The 22,919-nt window shown below is 38.8% G+C and overlaps 4 protein-coding genes across 7 annotated transcripts; 1 reads left to right on the top strand and 3 right to left on the bottom strand.

The window, feature by feature from the left end:
- The first annotated feature begins 157 nt into the window (after positions 1 to 157).
- micos13 (mitochondrial contact site and cristae organizing system subunit 13) lies at positions 158 to 3,724 on the top strand. Its single transcript, XM_003451319.5, has 4 exons — positions 158 to 331; positions 722 to 878; positions 2,019 to 2,076; positions 2,326 to 3,724. Exons 1-4 carry the CDS (start codon positions 303 to 305, stop codon positions 2,421 to 2,423), a joined length of 342 nt encoding a protein of 113 aa, XP_003451367.1. The 5' UTR covers positions 158 to 302; the 3' UTR covers positions 2,424 to 3,724.
- LOC100711131 (spindlin-1) lies at positions 2,618 to 7,750 on the bottom strand. Of its 3 annotated transcripts, none has more exons than XM_003451320.4 (5): positions 7,365 to 7,750; positions 6,670 to 6,711; positions 6,161 to 6,408; positions 5,840 to 6,073; positions 2,618 to 5,108 (listed from the first exon to the last, which is right to left on the bottom strand). In XM_003451320.4, the coding sequence occupies exons 2-5, from the start codon at positions 6,687 to 6,689 to the stop codon at positions 4,903 to 4,905; spliced, it is 708 nt and encodes a 235-aa protein (XP_003451368.1). In that variant the 5' UTR covers positions 6,690 to 6,711; positions 7,365 to 7,750; the 3' UTR covers positions 2,618 to 4,902. The 3 variants fall into 3 exon arrangements, with proteins under 3 accessions (XP_003451368.1, XP_005478735.1, XP_005478734.1); XM_005478678.3 differs by lacking the exon at positions 7,365 to 7,750 and adding an exon at positions 7,221 to 7,303; XM_005478677.4 differs by lacking the exon at positions 7,365 to 7,750 and adding an exon at positions 7,159 to 7,277.
- Positions 7,751 to 8,715: 965 nt separating this feature from the next.
- On the bottom strand, positions 8,716 to 10,317 carry LOC100703283 (mast cell protease 1A). Of its 2 annotated transcripts, none has more exons than XM_019352287.2 (5): positions 10,200 to 10,317; positions 9,902 to 10,055; positions 9,612 to 9,741; positions 9,195 to 9,449; positions 8,716 to 9,093 (listed from the first exon to the last, which is right to left on the bottom strand). In XM_019352287.2, the coding sequence occupies exons 1-5, from the start codon at positions 10,237 to 10,239 to the stop codon at positions 8,941 to 8,943; spliced, it is 732 nt and encodes a 243-aa protein (XP_019207832.1). In that variant the 5' UTR covers positions 10,240 to 10,317; the 3' UTR covers positions 8,716 to 8,940. The 2 variants fall into 2 exon arrangements, with proteins under 2 accessions (XP_019207832.1, XP_025759172.1); XM_025903387.1 differs by having other exon boundaries at positions 9,902 to 10,067; positions 10,200 to 10,286.
- A 7,312-nt stretch (positions 10,318 to 17,629) lies between these two features.
- Positions 17,630 to 19,057, bottom strand: LOC109197061 (trypsin). The gene is made up of 5 exons (XM_019352130.2): positions 18,961 to 19,057; positions 18,732 to 18,873; positions 18,333 to 18,459; positions 17,999 to 18,244; positions 17,630 to 17,899 (listed from the first exon to the last, which is right to left on the bottom strand). Exons 1-5 carry the CDS (start codon positions 19,016 to 19,018, stop codon positions 17,699 to 17,701), a joined length of 774 nt encoding a protein of 257 aa, XP_019207675.1. The 5' UTR covers positions 19,019 to 19,057; the 3' UTR covers positions 17,630 to 17,698.
- Between the last annotated feature and the right edge of the window lie 3,862 nt (positions 19,058 to 22,919).

Here is a 22,919-nt window from a genome sequence, read left to right as displayed (position 1 = left end):
TTTTGTTACTTTAATGCTTTTAAAAAATCTATATATTTTTTTAATTTACCAAAGCCCCAAAATCTTTAATTTATTTGCCTATAAATTTATAGTTTAAAAAATCAAGGCTGACGAATCTGCGCCTCCGAAATTACATCCGCCCTGACTTTTGAAACAGCAACTTTATTTACACAACACTGGTGCACACGGATCATCAAGCAGGGTTGTCCTTCAGTGAAGCTAACCAGCTAGCCTGATCTACGGCTCATTGTCGGAGTTCTCGCAATAACAGCTTCTTAAAGGAGAATAGACCGCGCTGAACGATGGCGACGAGGATTTGGCCTGTTATGAAGTTAGTATTTTTATTTCAACTCCCGCGGTTTCGTATACTATCACTTGTCTAAATGCTCTTATTGATAATTAAGCTAACTTAGGCTAAGCTAGCTGTCAGTCATACCAGGTCATTTTCAGTTGTTTTCGTTTTAGCTCCAATATTAAGACTTAAAATATGCTTTTCTTTATGGAGTTTAACGTTGGGCTGATATACTAACTTTCTGCAATAACGTGAGTTAATGTGGGCAGTTGTAAATTTCCCAACTATTAACTGATAACTTAGCATCAAAGAATAATTTGTTGTTTACTTTGATAATAACTACGTGTGTCTGTAGTTTCAGTTTGCCCTGTTGGGAAATTGGGGTATTTCAGATTAACTGCATTACTGCATCTGTTCTTTCATTTCCAGACTGGCCACCAAGGTGACCATTGCAGGAGGAGCTGTCTATGTTGCCTATGACTCTGGTCTCTTGGGGAACAGTGAACAGGGCTCAGAGGCTCTGCAGAAGGCCAAAGCAGTAATCCCACCCGCCATGGAGGAATGGATGAAGTACTTTGGTGTGGAGGTACAAGATGCACGTCATAAACAACTAGGTCTTCCTGGATCAGTGCCACTAGGCCTAATACAACATAAAGTAAAATGGTTTTAAAAAGTCATTGCATTAAATAGATCAGTGCTGCAGACAGCAAATTTGATGACTCATACCATAAATGTGTAGAAATTTCTTTTTGCTTTCTAGCCTTTCTCTTATGAGATCAGAAACGCTCTAATGAATACATAGTTACAGTACAATCATGACATCATAAACCTTTGTGAGGCATGTACTTTGATTCGTGGTAATGTATGCTGCAGACCTAACTAGCTCTGGAGCAGGTTGTGGTCTGGGTTAGAGCTCATCAGGTTGAAAATATAGTCAATAGCAATTCTAACAATTCTTCAGATTCTCCTGTGTCTTAAGTCTGGTAACTGAGACTCACCAGATTTAAGACTAAGACTTTATTAAAGTAAATATCTTTTCCAGCATTACTGACCAAAGTGCTTAAAGTGCTCATGCTCATACAGCACTTTTAATACTACTGGACTGTCCGTTTCTTCCCACACACACTCACACCACTCCTTTAGCTTCAACACTGCTGTTGCTATATGCCTGTATTATTTAATCTTTTCAAATTTTTCAGATATCATAGTTGTAGCTTTGTAAGATCCACCCATGTTTCTGACTGGTCGACTGCTGCCAACATCTTGCTGAATACACTCACAGCTAGATTTTTTTAACTCTGGCTTGGCTTAGTCGATAAACACCTTTGTAATTCTGCTCATCATGGTTCTCAGTGTTATTTTAATTGAAGTCAGATAATGGAAAGATATCCAGGAAATGCTGAAATTGCTTCATAGTACAGGTCCTAGTTCTTGCTGACAAATCAGTTCAAGTGATTAAAAAAAACAAACAAACAAAACAAAGAAAAGAAGCAAGAGTATTTATCCATTTCTTACTTATGATTTTATTCACGAACTCCAACAAGCAAGTTTTCACTTGAAACAATGTACAAATGTGTCTCCTCCTCATGATTTTATTTTAAAACCTGATTTGTTTATTTATGCATTTATTTTTTTATTACTGTTTTGCACTGGACAGAATAGTAGTTGTATTGTCCAGTTATAATAAACACTAATGCAAACTAATGCACCTTATCCCTCTTGTCAGGCTCAGCTTCCAACCATACCTAAGATTGAGTTCTCTCCTGTGGACGCGTGGAATTCTGGTAAGAATTCAATTATTTGTTCCTTTTTTAAAAAAGCAAGGGTAAAAATTTACTGTGGTCACAAGTTTTGCACAGACTTTCTGTTGTGTATTTCACTTGTTACATGCAGTAATAGTTTTAAAATTGTTTGGAGGCAGTAGTTTGTTTTAAAATAATTTTGGTATTGGTATTACTTTTGGTCTAGACCCTATATTGACCCTGATTTTTCAGTATCTAAAACCCAAACTTCTCTTTTTTCTTTTGTTGCAGGCGTACGGTGGACGATTTCAAATCTCTCTGAGGCCCCGACAAAAGCCACTGAATACACAAGTCAGGGGCTGCAGTACTTGAAGGACCTCACAAAGTGAACATGAACTCTCTGGGCAGCCTCACATTATCAGTCCTTTTGACTTTTGCACTTGACATTACTTCTTCAAATGTTGAACCCTGCCATAAGAATGAAGCAACACACAACGTCAAAGAAAACTGCTTGATTAAAAGATTAAAAGCAAGGAGTGTACTCTGCTGAATGGGTACTGTGGTTTTCTAACTGATAGTGGCCTTTGGTGGGAGATGTACATAATGGGAAGAAAATTTTATTTTTAAGAAGGCAATCTTTCATTTTGTGTATACCTCAAAATTGTGTATACCAAATAGTTGCTATCAGCACTGTCCAGTAGAGAGTGTTATTCTGCCCTCACCTTGCCCAAAAAATGTTAAGAATATCTGTATGTGTGTGTATATATATATATATATATATATGCAATTTCACTATTTGTGAGCAATATATCAATCTTAAAAGATTTTGTCTCATCTTTAGTTTGATCTATCAAGTCATATAACATAAAGTGCTCGGTCGACAAAAAGACCATACAAATGTGCAAAAATCTTTATTAATCATGACAATAATAATGACACAGTTTACTGCTGATTCTGCTACAACTTGAAAAGAGGGGGAGATGACTGAAAGCGTGAGGAAGAGCACACGCAGCCATTTATGATCGGTTGACTCCACTGTACACGATGCAGACACACTCCACAGCACCGCGAGCGGTGATGTTTAGTGTCATCCTTTTCTTTTATTTAAATGTAAGAAAACATTACCCATTCTGCCACGTGTTGTCACTTCTTCACATCCAAATAAAGTTTCTAAACCTTGAGGCACTGATCAGATATGATGCATGCAGAAAAAAAAAGCAAAGGCTGAAAAGACTGAGGCCAGTTCAGCAACTACAACACGGTAACGAAAGCGAGATGACGTCCACGTGGCAAGCAAACAGAGGCTTAGTTTCCCAGACATTGATTATGCCTAATCTTAAAATAAATTTCTGATCCCAGTGGAGCTCTTCATTGAAATTTTCTTATGTTTAATCCATGAGTGGGAAACTGGCTGCTCATATTTGCAAGACTATGAGTTCCAAAGGCAGGAGTCAAGATTAGTCACTGAACAAATCGGTTGATTACAATCTTTAAATATTCATATTTTAATTAATGTACATTACTTTTTCACAAGAAGCTGGTGTGGCATTTTAATGAGATACTCTAATAAACTGAAGTAATCACAACAGGCAACATTACAAGTAATTTTACACAAGTTTCGTAGATTAAATACTGTCATTATGTACTGTAGCTATTTTTTTCTTTTACATGCGTGTATCTTAAAGCGAAATTCTGCCACATTTGCACTTAAGGAAACACCGTTTGGGGGAAACTATTAAAGTGTACCATTACCTAAATATGTAAACTTTATACAATAAAGTGCTCCCCACAACGTCAACAGTGAGATTATACAACCAATGATAATGTGCATTATGTTTGAAGAACTTTTTCAAACTGCATTAAGAGCACACACACATCACTAATACAAATTGATAGTTTTAAAACTTTGCTCCAGCTGTCAGTGTTGCCACTTTGAAATGAGGACCAAATAGCAGCCTCCGGGGGCAAAGATTCATTAAGAGCACAGTCAGAGAAATGGTAAGTACAGTATTGCAAAATGACAAGCCGGAAGGCACTTTATGACATCAGTGGGATCAAATTCATATGCAAATTTAGTACTTCAATTACCAGCACAAACATGTTATTTGCGCTCTTGATGTTAGGATTTAGGGCCTGTGCAGAAACCTTCCTTCAAGGTCACAAGGACATGTTCAGCACGAATGGCATATGCAGCGTGTAGCCACTTCACCAAGCCACGAAAGCTGCAATACTTCACGTGGTGCAAAGGTGCAGGGATATGTTGGCTTTTAAAAAGAATTAGCCTCAATTAAGATGATTTTACAATGCAACTTCCATTTATCTCTTCTGGTATTAAGTTAATTTGATATTCTTTGATGAACACACACACACACACACATTTGCATCTGCCCATTTCTTTTAATAACTACCTCAGTGGAAAACACCTAGTCCATAGGTGTGTGTCATACTTATCGTCAATTTAGATAAGCCAACATAAAGTGCCCTTTGAAAGGAGATATTAAGCAGCTTCGTTAGTCACTGGAATTCAATTAAGAGGAGCACTTTTGGGGACAGACGTGAAAGTGCTGCACAAATGTTGTGCAGTGCAATCTTTGACTTTGTCCAAACTTTAAAGTTGTATTTAAAGTAGAGCAGCAACAACACAACAAAAACTCTCTCTCTGCAAAACAGCCAAGCATAGCAGTGCTACAGTTATGCTGTGCATACAAATAAAAAAAAGAAATAAAAAGAGATTGCACTGACTTCTGAACAATAAAGCATGTCAGCTATTTAACCCTGTCTAGGCTTTGAATAACAGATTGTAGCAATGAGTGGAACAGTAGCAGGTGGAGAGATGTCGGGGAATGAGATAAAAAGTGTCCACTATCTCTAGGTGGTTTTGACAAGGTCATAGACATGAATATGAAAGTCATCATCATATTTGATGTAGTAGACAGAGGGCTTGGCCGGGACCTGGTAGATGACCAGGCCTGTTCTCTTCACACCCTTGTCAGTAACGTACTCCACTTGTTTCCCAACGAGACTCTCCGTCTCTTCTCCTGGCTTCCTGTCTGCAGGCAACAGGTGCTTGTTTTCTGTGGAGAGAGTTTAATCACTACAACACCAAGATTGTAATTACAGAAGAGATTAAGAGTAAAATAAAATCCTGCTGCTGGTGAAAGCTGTTGATAAAAAGAAAAAAATTAATGGTGTAATTGTCATAGTTTTCACAAATAAAAAAAAACTTACTTTGTTTTTATACTTGACTTTGGTCCCGATACCTACTATAAAGGTCAAAGCATTTTGCATAAAGATCTCTCTATTTGCATTAAACTTCACTTGAAGTTAATGTGAATACCTATCTCTGCTACCTATCTCTGCCAAATCAGATGTGGAAATTTCTGCATGTCCAGACACAGGCTGGAAATGGTCGTTTAGTGATACTATTGATTCAATCCTTGGGCTTTATTTACACAGCATGGCAGCAATATTAGGTATCTGTAATACTCAAATTTAACTTAAAATACTTTATTTTTGCAGACAACGGTCGGTCCGAGCGGCACTTCCCTTAAAACACGCCATTCTGCCAGAGTGCTTCTAAAAGTAAATACGACTGATAAGATGGTCATGGGTTTTTTTTTAGCTCACATGGTATTCATGGCCAACAGAAAAAAAATGTATCAAATGATCTTCAAAGTGTAAAATTGATTTACATACATAAAATGGGCCCAGTTTAACTCATTTCTAATGCCGTAGGACAAAAATGTTTACAACTGTGAGAAGTCTTGTATAAAACATGCCTCCATTGAACAGAAATTAGCAATACCTGCTTCAGGCAGAATCCTGAGGTCTCCTTCAGCATAGTCGTCCCACAGCTGGTACATATAAAGAACGGGGTCCTTTTCATAAGTAATATAATACCAGTTGGTCATAACTGGTGCTTTGGAGAGGACCATGCCTCTCCACTCATTCTTCTCTCCATCTTCTTTTTCAAATAAATGCTCAACGGCTTTGCCAACCAAGTCCTCCGCCCCTGGAGGTATCTTGACTTTATTGTTTACTGTGGAGACAGAAGCATGAAAGAGGACAATACAGACCCAGCTGTAACTAATTAATGATGAACTAATCAAGGCAGACACTGACTTACCAACTTTTTCTGACAACACTTGTAGGTTGGACACTCTCTCATCCTTGAACAACTCAATGCCATAGACGCAGTCAAAGCCATCGTATTTCACCATGAAGAGGGAAGGATTTACACAAACTCTGTCAAGTACTGTGCCCTTCCATTTGCTCTGATTCCCCCTCTCACGCCAGTTATGCTGAATGCGGACTCCCAGAATGCAGTTGGGGTCTGGGGTTACTGTGTCACTCAGTTCCCCGCTGCTCCGTTTTCTGGTAGAAACAAGACGAAGATGCAAGTCTGTGAGCCTGAGCCTTACACACAGGTCCAACAACCTAACCTAATTTGCTCTTTTAAAAATGCACCCGAGTCAAAATGCAGTATGACTTTTGTCACATTTGTCAGCTATTTGTTCATTTCTGTGGCTTCCACGTGATTAAAACACTTGGGGGGGGGTTCTTGCAGTGACTTCTTTGTGACAACAATGGCACAATGTGACATCAAATACATACAACAGACGCAGATCGACATACCTGCCCCTTTTCTTGGACATGCCTCCAGAAATGCAAAGGTTACTAATTAAGAGAAAGACAGGACAATTAGTTTGGCTGCCAAACTGACAAGCACATGTATGATGATTAAACATTAAGAGATGCCACACACACACATATATATATGAAACAGATGCTGCCTGTTCAACAGACTGACAAGTCCTCGAGCCAATGAATTTGCATGACGGAATAACTTCCTGGGTATTTATTGACACAACATTACCATAGAGGTCACTGTATACTAAGACAAGACTGTGTTTGTTATAGTTGACAGCAAGCCTCCGCTCATCTTAGGATCACAAAGTCGTAACAAAACCGACTGACAACTTTGAGAAAAGCCGTTTCACTGCAATGTGCGAAATTACAGGATTTAACGTTAGAAGGTTACAGTGTGGCGCAAAGGACTCACCAAGTTACACATAAAAGCTAATTGGCAAGGCCATTAGACCCTTTACGTCACATGTACCCTACCTGTCCTGGACTAAAGCCAGCACACCACCTCTGTAGGTTATCAGAAACAGTCTTAGCTCTACCTCAATGCAGATGTTACTGTAGGTAAGTGTAGGCGGACACATACATCCAGCACACTCTTCGGTGTCTCTAATGGCAGCTAGCAAACACAGCTAAAAACTGTGCGTTTACAGCCTTGTTCACTACGTGGAACATATTTTCATTACCTTTAAGCAGATTTCATATCAGCATTGTTCAGTTCGTCTAGCAGAGAAATGTTGCCACACACCAACCCGCCTATGTAAAATCTCGCGAAACCTGTGGGAAAGGGAAAGGAGGGAAGAGGATACTCTATGTCCCGTCAAGCCGTGAGTCACCAGAGCCGTAGAGAAGAATGTGAGCAGGGCGCGGGGAGTGATGGGAAATGATGTTTTGGTTTCCGCGAAACTGCCTTTTTTTTTTTTTTACACAAAACATAAACAGTTTCCGACAGTGATTCGTGAATGCTGTCAGCTCGTGTGTTTCAGAAATATGAGAAATAAAGCGGTTAAGTCATTAGTACACGAGCAAGATGACAAGATAGCTACACAACACAGCCGACAAGCAGGAAAAATGAGGTCAGAATTTTCTATGACGCAGGAGTTGCCTATGGTTTCAATTAAAGGGACAGAGGGCATTTATTTTAGTTTTTTGGCGTCACTTTTTGAGCTGTGAGAGCATTTCGTTTGTAAAATTAGAATATTACTCTAAAACACGGAAATTTAAAGCTTACAACAATACTTCATAACAATAAGGAAACTTTTTTTTATTAGATGGACTTAAAATATTGTAAAAATAAATGTGCAGGCTTAGAATTAGGAGTTAATAGGTGTGGACAAATATTAGACGCATGACAAGGACACGTGCATAGTGTGACCTTCATGTTTTGGGCTGCCTTAATCATCTGAATCAATCTTAAACTTATTTTAACAGATGCACAGAGCCAGTAACACATATTCAGTATGATGTTATATGAGCTATGCAGTGTTTCCCATAAAGCCATTACTAGTTGCTCTCCCCCTAAAGGTATGTTAGAGTACTGCAGTTGTTGTTTTAACAGTCAGTCAAGCATAATTTCAAAAACACACTTTAAAAAAAGTAAAAACTGGAGGTTAATTTAAAAAAAATAGTATCCAATAAAATATTCTAGAGAGGAACAAATATAGTCAGGCTTAGTGTGGAGTGAGTTTTCGATATTTAATAGCAGAGACAAAAATGTTATATGGTTGAAATGCAGCAGTTATGAAGATGACAGTGTGTGAGGCCTTCTTTTTTTGTAATACCTAAAAAAAAAAATTTTTTTTAAAAAACAACTGGAACGGGATGCAGCTGCCTCCCTGTGACTGAGAATGACAAAGATATTCAGTGAGGCATACAGCCTGTGCTTCTTGCTAAATATTTTAACTCTTCCATGAGGTATCATTATACTAGTATCACTGCATGATGAGGAAAATGATTTGCATGAATTGAGTGTTTCAATATTCGGTACGCCATCCAGTTTTTTCAAAATAAATAAATAAAATCACAATGTACAATAACTGTAGAGCAAAAGTATTTTATTTTAGATTGTGTTCTTATTTGAAACACATTGAAGTGCAGCAACAGCAAAGAAGAAGAAAAAAGCATGCATGAACCTTTCCTAACCCTGATAAGTACACCTAAAGCAAAAGGATATCTGTGATGAGTGCAGAATTACAAAAATCATGGCTACAGCACAATAATCCAATCAAGCGTTGCGACACATTATCAGTTAGTCTAACTGGCCTAATTGTCATTCAACACCCTTTGAATCCATGCCCGGAAAGAAGATATGCGTGTGTAGACATCGGGGGTTTGGGGGTCTCCACATCGCCTCCCAGAGAAAGAGATAACACCCGCTGCATCTCCATCGCACACGAGCGGTCCACCTGAGTCTCCCTTGAAGAGAAATGATAAAGTACACTTAACAGGAAGTGGGCTTTGTTCAAAAATACAGGTTTTTCAGGTTTTCTCAGTGCTCAGACACTTTAGTCTCTTACTGAGCAGAAGCCTTGAAGGCTGTGGGATCCCACACCGCAAACCATCGACTGTGTGATGGGAACTTGTCCCCATCTCCTTTCGCATATCCTGTGTGGCAGAGTGGTGACGTTGACTTCCTGAAGCGTTTTTGGTAAGGTGTTGTTATCGCCTATATCGCCCCAGCCTGCTGTGATGCACTGGCTGATTTGATTCAGCGTGCCAGGTTTCAGAGAGATCACCTGAACTGCTTCAGACACTTGGGCCCTCCGGTTCAGCTGAGAAGGAGATCAACAACAGGAAAAATATTTTGAAAAGCTGAACGCTGTTAGGATTTGCATAACCTTAAAATCATAAGTTATGTTTCTGTGCAAATTAGAAATGATCATGAAGAAACATTAATCCACGTCCAGTTGTTAGCAGACAGCTGTTGTTCTCACCTTGAGGAGCATGATGTCATTTTTGTGTCCATCATAGCCTGGATGCGGAAAAGATTTGACCACAAGGAACTGCTGCTTTGTTGGCTCAGTACCTGTCAGGGAATCAACTCCCAGCACGACTGTGGGTATTCTACAAATTGCAGCAACATTTATTATGTTATCAAGAACCAAATGTTGATAATTTTTCTTCCATGATGAAGAAACCTATTATGATATGGAGAAAAACTGATAGAGAGGTTTTTTGTCAGTTCTGCAAATGCTGCTGATTAAAGCAAATACTGAATGCGTACCCACGTGTCTCACAATGTGCTGCTGTGAGTACAAAGTCCTCTCTCACTAGTGCTCCTCCACACAAATGGCGACCTTGAAGTTGCACTGAGGCCATGTAGGGGAGTGAGTGGGGGGCAGCATCTCGGCCTCCAATAATCCGAGAACTGTCAGCTCCTGAAACATAAACTACGACGTCATGGGTTTATAGCAATCCAGGACAATATGTAATTAGTAGTAGGATAGGTAGCAAATAAAACTTGCACAGTGTTTGTCAGATTTTAGTTGTTTTTTTTTTATCATAAAAACATGAAAGCTTACCACTGAGGACAAACAGCAGAAGGAAGTATCTGGCTACCATGGTCACTGGTGAAATCCGCACTAAAGTTTAGGGAAGCAAATGTCTCTTTTTATGTTCTTTTGTATTGCTTAAGTGTGTTTGCTAACATGCTGTAAGGTGTCTTGTAAAGGTCTTGGTAAAAATTACAAAACAAGGTTTCATAATTGATGTTAAAGGGCATTGGTATTTAAGCTTTATCGCCTCACTAGATGCACACAATGCTCAGAAAGTTTAGTTGTTCATAATTGTTCCTCCTAATTCTAGTTTGCAGTTAAGTACAAGTACTAGAGGTGGACGGATCGATTCAAGTATCGACAGCATCGATACCAACACTAGTATTGGTATCAAAATTCAGTGTGCAGCCCGCTGAACTCTGTTAATTATTTCTTTGGAAAAAATAAACCTCAAACATGCACTGTGAAATGTCCGAATCTGTTTGTGTGCCTTAGAGAAAGAAAAGTTTACATTCCAGGTCTCCAAAAACCCAGTTTTAAAACACATGAAAAGCTCAAAGGTGTGTTTTGTTGTGTTAACTAATTATTGTGGAATGTAAAAATCACAGTGATATAGTGATGATTAAAATGTGTTCAGAATTTGCAAATTGAGAATTCATCTCATTATTAATCATTAATCAACTTTGGCAATACTGGCTCTGTATTTACTTGTTATCAGATCGATACTAAAATTTGTTGTAGTGTCACAGCACTACTGTGAATGAGGGAAAGTGTGAATGTTCGACATTTTTGTTGGAATGTCCGGGCAATTATATACATGTTAAATGACAAGATATACATGTTCAAATAGCGTCAATTAACACACAACTTCAGATTTTTTTTATTTCTATATGATAATTCTTCATAATTAAGCAATAACAACAAGTACTCTGATGTCCGGTAATCATTATGAAGCTATAATCTAAAATACAATAACACAGTAAGTTTTTGTGCAAAGTATCGGTATCTGATCAGTGTCGTCGATACCACCTGGATTTTTCTTGGTATCGGATCGGAAAGGATCGGAAAGGAAATCAGTGGTATCGCACATCACTAATAAGTCTGTGTTTGCGTGTTTGTTTCCATATATGGTTTGAGTTACGGGTAATATGGGATACTTACACTTCCCCTTTTGTGTGTTGAAAAGAGTGCTCTTAAGAAACGCTGCGATTTTGTATAGCACAATATACCACACCCCGACAATACTTCTGCTTTAACCTAAAACTGGGTTTCTTGCTGCATAAGATTATAGATTTTAAATGCATGCTCCAGAAAAACTATAGGAAACAGATTAATGCACTTGCTGTGATTTTGCATTTATAGAATCAGAAATGCGGTGTTTGAGAAAAGCAGGAAGAGAGAATATCCCTTTAGTAACAGTAACAACATGTTTGTGGTGAGCTCAATGAACACTGACAAAAAAATTTTGGTTCATTAAATAAAAAAATAAAACTCCAAATCAAAATTGAACTTTGAGAAAACTGAATAATAAATACAGAAACTCTAAGTATGGTTTTATTTTTGCATCTTGTTAAACAGCAGACAGCTGAGAAAAAAACAAAAGACACTTAACTGTCACGTGTATTCTGACAGTGCCTTTGAAGACATTACATCAGGGTAATTCATTTTTTTCTGCTGAAAGAAGCGACACCGTGTGTCTACACTGGTCCAAAAAATGAAAAGAATACTTTTTAATCAGAGTACAGCATCATGTCACTTACACTTCTGAGATTGATCTGGTCAGTTAAGAAACAGAGGGGTTTTTTTTTTTTAAATCAGTTTCAGCTACTTTTGTGTTAATTACGTTAACAACAGGTGCAAGTTTCTTTCCATGATACTATAACAAACCAGATATAGCCAATGTCTATATAGACGCCTCAAAATTCTGTGCTGTATTTCTGCAATTTCATCATAACCTCAAAAGCAGTTCTTAAAAACGTTTGCACCAGTGCATTACCTCATTTTCATTATCACCAGCCCAAATTTCTGCCTGTCAAACAGATTTACTGATGGACAGACACAGCTTGCTTATTACTTAAAAGCTTATCTGTGAGTTCACGGTGGTTTGTGAGGCGCAAAGTCTAACTGTTATTAACTGAGGCTATGGTCTGTTGTAATATATATGGTACAGTTACCAGTGCAATTAGTACCCAGTGCACACTGCACAGACAGTACAGTCTGATCTGATTCACTTTATGAATCAGAGATCCATATACATACTGACCCAAGACGCATGCAAAATTAAAAAGATGAGGAGGGAAAAAATGTGAGTCACCTGTAAAACTATTCCTGTTTTGGGAATTATCTCATTGTTGCTACCAGTGTTGCCAACTCCTCAGTAAGGAAAATCGCTATTGGCTGTCCTAAAAGTCGCTAGAAGTCGCTAAATGACGTCATCGCCTAATTGGAGAGAGAAATAACACCGTGGAAGAGACATAAAGTGAGTAAAAAACGTCCTAAATGCAGTTAGAATTTATTTAAAACTACAAATTAAATTTCTTTTAGTAATTATTGTTTTTTAATGTCACAATTCCAACCCTGCTCCTTTATCCGGGTTTGGACCGGCAAAAGTGACCCGAAATTGGCACTCTGGTGGAGTTACTTTGTGTGTGTGAGTGTGTGTTTATAAGTAGTTTTAAACCTTGTGATCCACAAAACAGCATAACAGTAAAAGAAGAACTGACTGCGTAACAGTCAGTGCGGGAGCAGCGGCTTCGCTCATGCGCGATTCATTTGCCGTTTGGACGCATAGGTGTGAACATCTCCTGCCTTGATCGCAGCTGGGGGAGGACTATCCTCCGCCTGTGAGTGCTTTGGCACGGGTGAGGTGCCCGCTGCTTGTTGAGAGTAAGAGCAATACGCGTTTTCACGTCACCCTGTAAGGCTGAAGACATTAAAATTTTCTATTTTTATTATTAATTTAAGATTTTTATCTTTGTTTACAGCAAATAGATTCACTGGACTGACAAAATGTACAGAAATGAACTGTCCGAGGTTTTCCCCCATAAACTCTTTAAAAAAACATTCTAGTAAATGTCCCATTTGAAGTCTTAAAGTAATATATTATGACATAATAAATTTTCCTTTGACTTACTAATTGATCTTAGACATGACAAAAATAAAAAACATCTCGTGCAGACAGTACATCACCGCAGCAGGAAATCCTTCATTTTCACCGTATCAACAAATTTTTTTAGATACCATTTGTCTTCCTGCCCTGCAACCACCCTGCAACACGAGTTTGTTTTTAGAATAATCATATTTTTTAATCTTCTGTGTTATAGTATCTGCAGCTGCTGCCAGAGCAGCCTGACGAATCATCCGTAAGATCAGAAAATAATTTATGACTTTTTGGACCTCATTTTTCTCCTGTTTATTTAGTTTTAGTATCATTAGCCACATGAGGTACTCCCCATCAGAGATGGGCAGTATCGCATAAAGTATAAATAGGTTTAAATGTTAAACAAATTTCTTCAAGTCAAAGACTGTTTCATATCATTTAATTTTTGCTTGATGCAAAGTGCATGAAGTTAAAAGATTAAAACTTATAAAACAAGTTTTGAAAACAGACGTTTCCATTTGATTCAATTTTATATGATGGATTATGCAGGAAAAAATAGAATTGGGCTGAAAGGTCTTTTGCTTTATTACATATTGAAGTTGTTTATCATGTTTTTTAAAAGTAACTAAGTAAAGTAACTAATTACTTTTGAAAATAAGTAATCAGTAAAGTAAAAGAATTACTTTTTTGGAGAAGAAATCAGTAATTAGTAACTAATTACTTTTTTCAACTAACTTGACCAACACTGCTAACCACGTTCAAAAACTTTAACACTGCATCTGAAAATATCCCTGGATCATAAGAGAGGGTAAACACACAAACACTGATGGATGAATTGGGGTAACACATGGACAGGGATCAATCCACTGGCATTCCAAAAAAACAAGTTAATAGTTTTTCTTTATTTTCATTACTATATATACTGTTGATATATTCTTCAAAATATCCCCCCTTTGCTTTGATTGCTGCTTTGCACACTCTTGCACTCTGCCCACAGTTGTCAAATAGGGCTGTCAGTTGTGTACAAACCTGACTTCTGCACAACACAACTGATGGTCCCAGCCTGATTAAGAAGGCAAGAAATTCCACAAATGAATCCTAACAAGGCACACCTGTGAAGTGAAACCACTCCAGGTAACTACATCATGAAGCTCATGGAGAGAAGGCCAAGCATATGTGTCAACAAAGCCAAGGGTAGCTACTTTGAGGAATCTAAACTATAAGATATATTTAGAGTTATTTATTTATTTATTTTGCTACATAATTCCATATATCTTGCTTCATGTATTTGACGTCTTTAGTATCTACAATGTAAAAAGTAGTAAAAATAAAGAAAACCCATTAAATGAGGTGTGTCCAAACCTTTGACTGGTAGTGTATTTTCAGATGTCCGTACAGACGTTGGGTTCACCTGGGCAGTTACAATTGAAATTGCTCTTGAAAGAAATAATGCCACCAGCTAATCCATTACACACCAGAGGACAGCAGGCGACACAGAGTTGATAGTTAGGACTTTTTCACCATATTTCGAGCCAAACGCTCCCTGCAGTTTTTTTTTTTTTATCTTTTATGTAGTCAGTGGATTGAATGTTAAAACTTTAAACTATTCTCTGTAGATATACTATGTGATATTATATATTTTCTTTCATGTTCTATGGATCCTTAAGCAACAGCCAATGTAACAAAAGACTGTAGACCTGTTGATACGGCAGATTAAGCAAACAGTATGCACAGTATAATTGATAAACTTTTGCCTTTCTTCTTTTTTCTGATTTTAAAACACATTAAAATCTCTTCAGTTTAATCATACTCACAAGTAAAGAAGGCTGATATCTGACGTGACACAGCTGAATGATATCATCTTTGAGTTCTGCAGCAAACTAGATGAACCATAGATTAAAGATGAGCTGTTACTATAGTAGATCAACATGTGCATAAACACGTCTTCAAATTTTCACACTTGTTGATGTATCACTCATTTAGTGTTTGAAGCACTTATCTGACTTCGTTATTCAATATTTACTCTGTAAAAGTGATTGTACTACATGTGCTTGTTAGCAATCTGGTGCTGTATAGCCCGAATATGTGGAGAAGGCGTCCGATGCTCAGTCGTTTTAAGATAGTTGAACATTTTAGACTTTTTGTATATATCTTTACATCGTACAAATGTGATTCCTTTATCATTCATACCTGTCACCAGTTTTTAAAGAACTGATTTTAATCCTGCCCACCTCTCCAATCTGCATGGGTTTCTTAGGCTATTTCAGCTGTGTGTGTGTGTGTGTGTGTGTGTGTCTGACACCCATAAAGTTTTATTGTAACATTGTACCACATTCTCTCTGTTTAGTGGCCACTAAAACAAATTTTTCCACAGCAGGTAAATAAAATGCTAGTGTGTGAACATGAAAATGCTTTTGCTTTAAATTAAAAAATATTATCATCTTTTATATTTCAAAAGATGTATTTTTGACTTTGATCAGCACAACATCTATTAAAATAGTAGAATTTTCAAGTTAATGCTAAGCTAATAGCAGTGTTGAGAGCAGTTTGTCCAGAAGCAGACGCTCTCACAGTGCAGGGTTCTTAGAAAACAGAACTAATCCAAGAAAATAGAAAAAAGAATCAATTTTAATTTTTTTCTGAGAACTTTTGTGAATATTTTGTGTCTTGTGATGAAAAATTTATTGATGGAAATCTTGGAACATCTGGTGGTGGTGCAGCAACAGCAGGGATGCCTCCCTGCACCCCACGCAGCTATCCCTAGGACCCTTGTCTTCCCCACAACAGGTCTTTCTTTCTATCCTCTACAGCTTGCTTCACTATACCCAGTTGTCAGGTCAAGGTACCTGTCCTTCTTTCTCTCACAGGCTAACTCCATCCTTCCCTTCCACTGGACAGTGAGTTCTGCCATGATCAGTTGTTGGCTGAGGGCTCTGATTTATACCCCCTCTATCCAGGCTACCTAAATTATGACTAGCTCCTTCCTCTCCTTCTTGGTGGATTATAATCATATATGAACAATAACAGTGGCATCCTCTCTCCATCCACTGTAAAACAGATGAGTTCTTCCCTGCCACCTTTCTGTATGGAGAGAATGTGATATTTGCACGGTTTCATCCTGGTCCATGCAAGAAGTTCTTCAAGCCTTTCCAGGAGCCAAATGATGTTTGAAGAAGAGTTATTAAATCATCCATGTAACCCTTCAAAGCTGGCACTCACTGGCCTGGCTGCGTTCTTACTTCTCTGACTCCTGTTTATATTTTGTTTGAGACACAGTAATGTATCTGACAAGTATAGAAAGGCACTGCCTTCCTCACAATGGAAAAACTTGATGCAGTCAGAATGACACTACCTGCAGTAAACAAGATGAACCACAGAAACCACATTTTCCAGATTAAGATTTGAGCTCTGATGCTCATAAAGAGTGTTTTTTTGTCAGGACTTTACTGATCAACCTTTAGAAAATACCATTTTAATAGACTAACTCAACTTGTTTTTTTTATGGAAAATCATTTTCTTCTTGTTCTTTCATCTGCTACCTTTAAGAATAAACACAAAATTATGGAATACTTGGCTGTCCCAACTCCACAGAAACCACCACTTGATGTTTGTATAGTGGGAAAGTTATGGGTAAATGGTAAATGGCCTGTATTTGTATAGCGCTTTACTTAGTCCCTATGGACCCCAAAGTTCTTTACACTACATTCAGTCATCCACCCATTCACACACACATTCACACACTGGTGATGGCAAGCTACATTGTAGCAACATTGTAGCCTGGGGCGCACTGACAGAGGCGAGGCTGCTGACACTGGCGCCACCGGGCCCTCTGACCACCACCAGTAGGCCACGGGTGAAGTGTCTTGCCCAAGGACACATTGACCATGACTGTCCGAGCCGGGGCTCGAACCGGCAACCTTCCGATTACAAGTCAAACAGCCAACTCTTGAGTTACGATCGCCCCTGCGGGTGATGGGTGATTATTAATTCAGCAAAATGACTCAGTGTGTTGCTTGGATTTTTTATACTGCAAAATACACACAGGTAATAATCCACATGTAGTAGGAGCACAGGACACTTTATTAAAACAAAATTTAAATGTTTGTTCTTTTTATGCCACCGAACTTTTAATCACATTTGTATTTTTTTCATGTATGATTATCACAGTAGTTCCTCATCAATATTGACTTAATAATTCTTAATTTGTCACAGTGATTCTTTCTCATACAGGTTCACTGATTTGAATCAAGTGTAGCTGTCACAATGACCTCACACTACAAATCTAAATATTCTATTTCAGTTTGTGGAAATTGAGCTAAATGCTAAAATGATCACTGTTACAGAAGAAAAAACACAGTTTCATGCAGGATATATTTTTAATTTCTGTCTTGGCTACATTGACAGAGCAATCAGAAATGCTGACATTTCAGTAATGCAAACAGCAAAACATGTGGGGTTTTACTGTCAATCCTTGGTGGTTTTGTAGAATCATGTCGATCCATTGGAGGTATTTTGAGATGTCCGTGTAGACGTTGGGTTTATCTGGGTAGTTACAATTTCTGTTGTGGTTGAAAGAAACGATACCAACAGCAAACCCTTTGCACACCAGAGGACCACCAGAATCACCCTGTGAGGAGGAAGCATTTTAATTGGTCAGTTTATATTAAGTGTTTAATACAGTACATTTATCAAAAAGAAACCCGCTGACATTGGACAGATTACATACCTGACAGAATCCTTTGTTTGTGCCATATCCACCTGCACAGATAACACTGGAAGGAAGTTGAGGCCATTGATTCTTACAGACTTGTGGGTTAATGACAGACACGTCCACGACCCTCAGCTCACCAACATATTTACCACCACTCATAGTTTTTCCCCATCCAGCCACCTGGCACACTTCATTTGCTGTTAGATCTATTTCAGCATGCGGAAGTTGAATTACATCATGTAGACCGTTTGTGGTTGCCAACTGGACACACACAACATAAAGTTAAAATATAAATAAGACCACAAATATATTTCATGTGAAACTGTTGTTAATATAAAGATGTACTTACTTTTAGAAGCATGATGTCATCACCCGTCTCAGGGCTTTCGTAACTGTTATGGACGAATTTTTTTTTAATCGCTACCATTTGGCCATTCTTGAGATTGTGGTTGCCAAGAACAACATGCGTGGGGTGGCTGAAGGAATAATCATTAAGAGGTTTTCAATTCATTTTCTAAATCTGTTTTAATGACATGAATCAGAGATTGAAGCAGAAGGTCGTCCGTTTAGCTCACTGGTTTGGCAGTGAACCATGTGCCACATGACTGAAATTGAGCAGAGCTTCGCTGCGCATCTTTCTCTGCTCGCTACTCGTGTTCCTGTCTAATCTTCACTGCTCCACTATCCAATAAAGGCAAAGAATTATCTTTAAGAAAGAGACTTAAGCAGATGTTGTTTGATTACTCACTCATCATAACAGTGTGCGGCAGTGACCACAAAGTTATTAGTGATGAGAAACCCTCCACACACATGACCGCCGTTGTTTTGCACAGAGACCATATATCGCATTGAACTCTCTGGGGATTTTCCTCCATGTATGATGCCATGCACTGAAGAAAGTAAAAGAAAAAAAGGAAAATTAAATGAATGCCTCATTAAGTGGTTGAAGAAGAATAACAAAAACTTGTGATTCTTACCGAGTTGTCCAAAGCAGGTCAGAACAAGGAGGAGGAGAAATTTCTGCAGACCGAACATGATGCCAGCAAAATGGTTAGCCTTTGTTTGTACTGTAGGAGTCTCAGGCTGAGCCTTTTATAGAGCAGTTTGCTTTGTTGGCAAGTATGATTATCATGTGTCATTTTTTGCCTTTTGACCACTTCCTTTGCTACCTGTATGTTTGCATATTTGAAACTTGTGTTATCTTTGCATGGTCTTGCATAAGTACAGTGCATCATCAGTCAGGAACACACTGCTTTGCACACAGAAATAAAATTCTTCACAAAAGCCTTTCACATTATTTTACAAATTATTTATCCTTTTTGCTGATAGCAACCTGCAGTCATTTGATGTATTTTTCAACAAGTCTCACATTTATCTGCTGAGGAATCCCAGACCATTCTACTTTTGGCAGATCTCACCAAGCTTTCTCACATTTATGGTCTTCTGGCATGGATCTTGATCTTCAGTTCACCCCACAGATTTTAAAGTCAGGGCGTCGTGTAGGCCAGTCAGTAACATTCCTTTTGGTATTCTGGAGGCAGTTCTTGACCGGAACATTTTCTTGTTCTGCAAGTCAATTCTTGTGCAGTGTTCTGGTGACTGTCTTCTTTGAGACTACAATTCCTGACTTGTCTGAGTCATTCACTTGTGTCTTGGCAGTTGTTCTAGGGCAGGGGTCTCAAACTCACAGCCCGGGCACCACAATGGCTTGTTCAGATTAAATAGAATAAGACACAAAGCATTAAAATATGTTAAAACACAACAGCCTTAATAAACGCAGAGTAGTTTGGACCCAGAAGCAGCGTTCAAACATCATCACTCAACAACCGGATATTGATGTGAAGAAATATAATGCAATTTGGCCCTTGAAGTTACTTTTTTTTGTTAAGAAGGATTTGTTTGTTGTTGAGTACAATGTCAAAATAAGTTCTTTAAAAAGCAAAAAATGAACTAATATGAAGGCAATATGAGCAGAGAGTACAAACATGCTGAGGGACTAGCTGTGTTAGTTCAGTAAGAGATTCAAAAACTAATGTGTACACTTATATCTGTATTTTTATTTTGTTAAATATGAACAAAATGATAGCAGAAGTGCTGCCACATCTGGCCAGAGACTAATGTGTTTATTCAGTAGTTCAATAAAAGGCTTCAGTTAGTTAAGAGTGAAAATTCGTTCATGTTTGCAGTTTTGTCTTGTTATACGATATTTAAAATGTTTAAAAAAGAGTATTTGTGGGTGTTTTCTTGATGTTTGTTTGATTTATTTGTACTACTTAAACACTAAAGTGGCCATCCAATGAGATGACAGTGCCAGTGGCCCACAGCTCATTTAAGCTTGAGATCTTTAGATACATCTCTCACTAATTTCCTTTGCATAGTTTTTCACTTCCTACCTCTGCCAAGCTTGTTCTGTACTGCATGGCTCTCTTTGATCATCCTTGATCATGCTTTTCAGTCCAGTTCTTGACACATGGAAAAGCTGTGATAACTTTGTATATCCATCTTCTGCTTTGTTTTGGGAGCATCAACAATTCTTTTTCTCGAGTATAAATGATTTCTTTTGTTTTTGGCATGATGCTGATGTTGATGTATGTTTTAATTGGTATTACTGTTTAGTGTTGCTGTGCTGAGTAATGAACTAACTAGTACCACAGCACATACCATACAGATCTAGGCAACATGGTAAATGGCCTGTATTTGTATAGCGCTTTACACACCCCGTCACACACTGGTGATGGCAAGCTACATTGTAGCCACAGCCACCCTGGGGCACACTGACAGAGGCGAGGCTGCCAGACACTGGCGCCACCGGGCCCTCTGACCACCACCAGTCGGCAACGGGTGAAGTGTCTTGCCCAAGGACACAACGACCGAGACTGTCCGAGCCGGGGCTCGAACCGGCAACCTTCCGATTACAAGACAAACTGCCAACTCTTGAGCCACGATCGCCAACATCATCAGTGGATTACATTTTGGTTGCATAAGTATTTCTTTTACAATTGTATCTGCTGCTCATTGAGCAGATATGTCCACTTTCTATGTTTGTTAGAAATAAGTCTGGTTTGTTTAATACTAACACCTAACCTAATCACAAAAACATGATTTTCATCCTTCTACTAAACACAATATGAGTATTTTCACTTATATCCAGCAGGTGATACAGAGTTGATAGTTAGTTTTCTCACATATTAAACACTGATGTCTGATGTGACACATTTAAATGATATTATCTTGGAGTTCTGCAGCAAACTACATAAACCATAGAAACCACAGCATGAAGATAAGCTGTTACTATAGTAGAACAACATGTACATAAACAGGTCTTCAAAGTTTCACATTTGTTGATGTCTCACTCATTTAGTGTTTGCAACACTAATCTGACTTTGTTAGTCAGTATTTTTTAAGAATACTGAAGTACGTGTGCTCATTAAGTGTACATGCTGGTGCTGTATGTTTCAAATCTCATTACCCATTGTTACGTCCCCCCCACCATGGTGGAGACAAAGGTAGGAAGGAGACAGCAACACCGGACAACCACAATCAATGAAGGAGGAGGACAACAGGACAGTTAAGAATCAGGCAGGATTTATTGGTTGCTTGCCTTGATGGTCAAACTTAACAAATGAAAAAGGTGGGGGAGGAGGACTGGGCGGTTGAGCCAAATCAAAGAAATTAATAAAACAAAAAGAGGTCGATAGCTTTCAGGGCCTAACTAAAACAAAAATGCAAAACAAAAGGCCTACCTAGCTACTCGACAAAAGGTCAGTGAAAACATATGTAGCACTCTCGTGTGATGCGACGAGCCAATAATCACTCCCGACGTTAGTCCGCTATAAAACTTTTAATGTGTACTCCAGCACACGGTAAAACACACACCAAGCCCGCGAACCGGAAGAACAAAACTCCCCCACCATACTATTCCGGTTGGACTAGTCCCCCACAGTTATGGCAAGTCTGCATAAACAAATATTGCTTGGTGATCATTTAACCAATGATCTACATCCTCCTCATTTAGCTGGTAGCACCTAACAAAACTAATTCACTCACAAGTTTCTAAACAGTGCTTCTTAACACAACTTTAACTTAACAATGTTTATGCACGGAGTAACCCCACACCTTAACATAACAGCAATGATCAAAATTCAAATAGCCAGCAAGCATCATATTTCAACATATTGACAACAAACTGATTACACATGTGGCATCCTCGTGTTTTCCATTTACATGTATCTTGGGTTGGGTCTGCAGATGCGACCTGCACGTGTGGTGTATGGTGTCTGGTTCACAATGTTCTGGCCGGGCACCTGCACAGCAGGTTGGGGCTGAGGAGAGGATGTGTTATGTGAATCTTGGTCTGAGCGTGTGTGTGATTGCGGTGTGAGTGTGGAACTGTCCATTGTAGAATGATTAGTGTCGTGGTACTCAGGGTCATAGTCACGGAGTGGTGGCGGCGGTTCTGCCACTGGGAGGATGTGGCGGCGATTCCTCCTGTAGGTTCTTCCATCGACCTGAATGATGTAGGATCGCGGCTCCTTGCTCTTCCTTTCCACAATTCCCAGTTTGTTGTAGCCTTTCTCTGTCTGCACGCGGACCACTTCTCCTTCTTGCAACGGCTGTAGCGTGCGGCTGGACTTATCATAGTGACGCTTCAGTCTGAGTCTTTTGTTGCGAAGTCGGTCACAGATCTGTCCTGTGTTTTTTGCGATGGGCGCCAACAGCTTGCTGCACACGGGAATGCCCGCGCGTGTCTGACGAGACATGAGGCGTTCAGCAGGGGAGCCTAGTTGTGTGTCACGGGGAATGTTTCTAAGGTTCAGAAGGTCAAGAAACACATCGGTTCCATCTCTGTGTGATTTTTCCATGAGCTGTTTTGCACTGCGCACCGCTCTCTCTGCAAGACCATTTGACTGTGGAAACTCTGGGCTGCTGGTTAAAT

The sequence above is a fragment of the Oreochromis niloticus genome, linkage group LG23 (assembly GCF_001858045.2).
Source record: "Oreochromis niloticus isolate F11D_XX linkage group LG23, O_niloticus_UMD_NMBU, whole genome shotgun sequence".
Classification (NCBI taxonomy): Eukaryota; Metazoa; Chordata; class Actinopteri; order Cichliformes; family Cichlidae; genus Oreochromis; species Oreochromis niloticus.
The sequence above is the reverse complement of the archived record's forward strand: the minus strand, read 5'-3'. Positions and strand labels throughout refer to the sequence as shown.